Source organism: Mus caroli, chromosome 11 (genome assembly GCF_900094665.2).
Source record: "Mus caroli chromosome 11, CAROLI_EIJ_v1.1, whole genome shotgun sequence".
NCBI classification, from domain to species: domain Eukaryota; kingdom Metazoa; phylum Chordata; class Mammalia; order Rodentia; family Muridae; genus Mus; species Mus caroli.
In genome coordinates this window covers 5,627,346-5,631,484 of record NC_034580.1, presented here as the reverse complement: position 1 = coordinate 5,631,484, position 4,139 = coordinate 5,627,346, and the positions used below count along the sequence as shown (strand labels likewise).

At 37.9% G+C, this 4,139-nt stretch overlaps 1 protein-coding gene across 1 annotated transcript in view; it reads left to right on the top strand.

The window, feature by feature from the left end:
* The window catches only part of Pkd1l1 (polycystin 1 like 1, transient receptor potential channel interacting), a 154,494-nt gene that overhangs the window by 59,902 nt on the left and 90,453 nt on the right, over positions 1 to 4,139 (top strand). The window contains 1 exon segment of the mRNA XM_021178465.1: positions 2,957 to 3,184. Coding sequence (XP_021034124.1) covers positions 2,957 to 3,184 — 228 coding nt within the window.

Genomic DNA, 4,139 nt, shown 5'->3' with positions numbered 1-4,139 from the left:
CTGGCCTCGAACTCAGAAATCCGCCTGCCTCTGCCTCCCGAGTGCTGGGATTAAAGGCGTGCACCACCACGCCCGGCTCCAGTAGTACTTTTTAAAAGTGACATCTCTTTATTTTCTCAGCCTACTCTAGGCCCTGCATTGTCCCTCATCAGATAGTGTACATTTGACTCTTTGAGGAATTTCTTTCTTTCCTCTTCGCCTCTCTGTTTGTCTATCCCATCTATGCTGGGGTTTTGCCTGGTTTGATCTTGTGTAGGTCTTGCACAGCCGTTGAGTTCATGATTGTGACAGTCATGCCATGCCCAGAAGACAGCATTTCACAACACTCCTCCCCATCCTCCAGCCCTTACATTTTTTTGTAATTCCTCTTTCATTGTGCTTCCTAAGCCTTGGTGGTGCCATGGTTAACATAGATGGGTCAGGGCTGAGCACTCACCTTCTTCCTCTTAGCACTTTGACCGATTATATATTTGTAACTTTCACCTTTCTGATGGCTTGACCCATTTTATCATTAGAAAGTCTTCCTCTGTGTAATTAAAACTTGCTCCTCTCGTGTTTATAGCCTGATGTAAGTATACCCATTTCCGTGCCTTACGGTAGCTGCCTGCATTGATACCTTTTTCTTTCCTAAACTTTCAATCCAGTTTTGTTCTTGAACATAACTTATTTGTCCACTACGTAAAGACACTTAGGTATAATTTTGGTACAGTCTTATCTCTAAGTTTTGACTGGCATGGGTTCAACATTATCAACACATGGCTGAGTTGTTTATCACTTGCTCTTCTACATCTTAAGATGATTCTGTTCTTCTTTTTCTCTTGAATGAGTATGTTATAAGGTGCTACATTAACATCTTTTATCATTTTAAAATATTTTCTAAGGTTTTATTTAATTGTTGCCCGAGGTCTTACTATTTCCATCTTAAGTTAATAAAAGCTATTACAGATAGTTCACTTAATTTCTATAAAATACAGAAATGACACTCCTATGTGGCTCTATTTCTACTTACTTTTTGTGGAAATTTCTATCATAAATATAGATCCTATATATATTACAAACAAACATACAATACAATGTGTGGTGGTTAGTGCTGTCAGCTTGATAGAATCTATAGTCACCTGGGAGATGGGCCTCTTGTTAGGTCTGGGAGAGATTTATCTTGATTACATTAATCAAAGCGGGTGGCCTGCCCACTGTGGGAGGCATCATTCCCTGGCTGGGAGTGGAACAGCAGCAGCTTTCATTGTGCCTACTTCCTAATTGTGGCTGTGTCATGAATAGTTGCTTTAAGCTTTTGTTTCTTGTTTTTTTTTTTCCCTCCATGGTGGACTGTACCCTTGAACTGTGAGACAGAATACATCTTTTCTCTTTAAGTCGCTCTCATCAGAGCAACAGGGAAAGAAACTAAGACACAGTGCTATAATTATTATTTTATATAGTCTACTATTTCTTAAAAAATAGAAAAAAGGAAGGATGTAATGTACATCAGAGGCAATATGAGGTATGTTAATTTTTTCCTTGGTTGCCTTCAGTGGATTCCACTTGCTGTACAGGATCATGTCATCATTCCAAAGATTCATCCCAGATTTCTTTTCAGGCTGTGACTATTATAGCACACCCCATTATAGACTCAACCATGCATTTTATATACATTTTATGTGAATTTAAGAAAGGAAAACTATAATTTGTGAACTTGCCATCCAGCATTTCTAAACATCTCTGCTCATTCTCCTCCTCTCTTCCTGCTCATTGCCCATCATCTCTATTGTTCTATCTCCAATTGTTTTTCCCAAATTGACTTTTCAGACTCCGCAGTGAATTTCATTATTGCATTATACCTTTAGCTCTAGAAATCTCATTTGATTTTATAGCAAATTTATAGCTTTTCTTTATTGGTAGTCTATATTTGATTAGTCACCATAATACCTTTATTGAATCTTCAAAATTAGTTTCCTTTAGTTCTTTGAACATATGATTTCTGCTTTGAAGTCTCTGACTCATCCATCATTTGGGTCTCACAGGAAGTTTCTCTTGTCTGTTATTTTCCTGTGTTAGATTGAACTTTAAGTTTCTTTGGTAGTTCCATAAAATGTCATTGAAAACTGGATCTTTTATATGTGTTTCTCGGGGTATGGGCCCCTCTTCCAAGGTTTTACTCTGGCTGTTTGTGTTTACTTGGTATTTTGTATGTATGTTTATTGACTGCGAAACTCATTTTCCATAACTGTACAATCTGTGCTGTTTCTGCTCAGACTCATTTGTGTGGTTCTATAATTTGCTTCCTACAGTCTTTAGTCATTTGCATGTCATCTGTGTTTAGTATATGATTCATTGCTCATCAAGCAAATTTATTTATTTGGAGTTTGTTTTACCTTTGGAAATTCAGGCTGAGTAATTTAAGCAAATGATGTCTTGCTGTCATAGAACAAGGACAGTGTAGAGTAAGGGTTGGAAGAGGTGTTGGCCTTATGCACAGAGCTCAGTCCAAGACATTAATGTCCTGTTCGTAAATAAGTAAAATGCCCAATTATTAAAATTTGAAGACATGAACTTGTGCTCTTACACTCAGCTACAAATATGTTGTCCATTTCCACTCTAATATAGGTCTATACACTATGAGCTCTTAATGGTTAGGCTACCTGCTCTACCTCCGGCAGCTCTAGCTAATGTGTCTTTGGCTCTGAGCCACATACTTTCATTTGTTGTGATGCCTGTATGTTGGTTAGCATCTGATTGACATCTTGTGTGTTTGCAATTCTAATCAAAGGTGATGTGTTGTTAGGATTTTGGTATCATGTCTCATTGTGTGTTTCAAGTTTCCCTAGACAGACCACCTGTCCCTCACATCATTCTCCTTTGGTTCAGACCTACTTAAGAACAAACTCCATTCCCCCTTTGGCAGAGTAAAGTTTTACAATGCCATCATATCATAATCATAGTTCTATGTTTTCATCAGATATAACTCCACTCTGGAAAACCTGTCTACTCTCCAGCTGGCAGGAAGTTACATGGAAATCAGGAACTACATTACCATGATCACTGAGATCCTGAGCCGCTTGTATATGGAGAGCAGAAACACTTCTTTGTGTGGTCAGTGGTCACAAATACAGGATGTATTAATATCTTCAGCATGCAAAGTACCTTATACAGATCAGGTAATGGCCCTGAACATGATTAAATCGCTGTCTATACACCTAGATAGCAGCAGAACCTCTGAACAGTAGGCTTTTCAGCAAGGGCTATTGCTCAATCCAGGCCAAAAAATGGAAAAAAAAAAAAAAAACAGGTATGCAGGCAGCTAGGCTCCTGCGAGTGCTTCTGCTATATAACAAAAAAAGCAATACAAGTCAGTTATCATTATATATAATTCTCCTAATGTTTCTATGAATAACATGTTTATAATTCTGATTTTTTTATTCTGTTAACAACCATAAACAAATGGATACAGCCCAAATTCAAGCAATTTCTTTTTCATAAACATCATATTTTAAGTTTTAAAAGATTTATTTATTTTGTGACTATGGGTATTTTGCCTGTGTGTATGTCTGTGTGCCACACACACATACCTGGTGCCCATGGAAACCAGAAGTGAGTATGAGATTCCCCTGGAACTGGAATTACAGATGGTTGTGAGCCGCCATGTGGGTGCTAGAAATTGTGCCTTGGTCCTCTAGAGGAACAGTACACTTAATAAGTGAACCATATCTCCGGCCACAAGTACAACTTCTTAGTAAATGGCCATAAACTCAAAGGTCTTTACATAATTTATGCAGCTTTGCTTTATAATGGTCATGAGAGGACATTCATGTCTACAAAGAGCATATTTTTTGTTTCACTAGAATTACAAGATACTCTTCCAGACCTAATCATTTCTTTCCTCTGACATTTTCTCTGCCCCTTCTTCAAAGTTCTACCTTGTTGTGTCCCTTTATTCCAGCTTCTATTATTTCAGTTTCTTACAGGGTCTAGGGAAGGCTCATCAGAGGCACAACAGAGTAATGCTGGACTAGAAGGAAACTTTGAGACAAGGTCATGGTCTAGAAAAACACAGTATATGCTCCATTTCTTTATAAGCAAGATGCATTTAAAATAATATTGAGTCTCTCTCTCTCTCTCTCTCTCTCTCTCTCTCTCTCTCT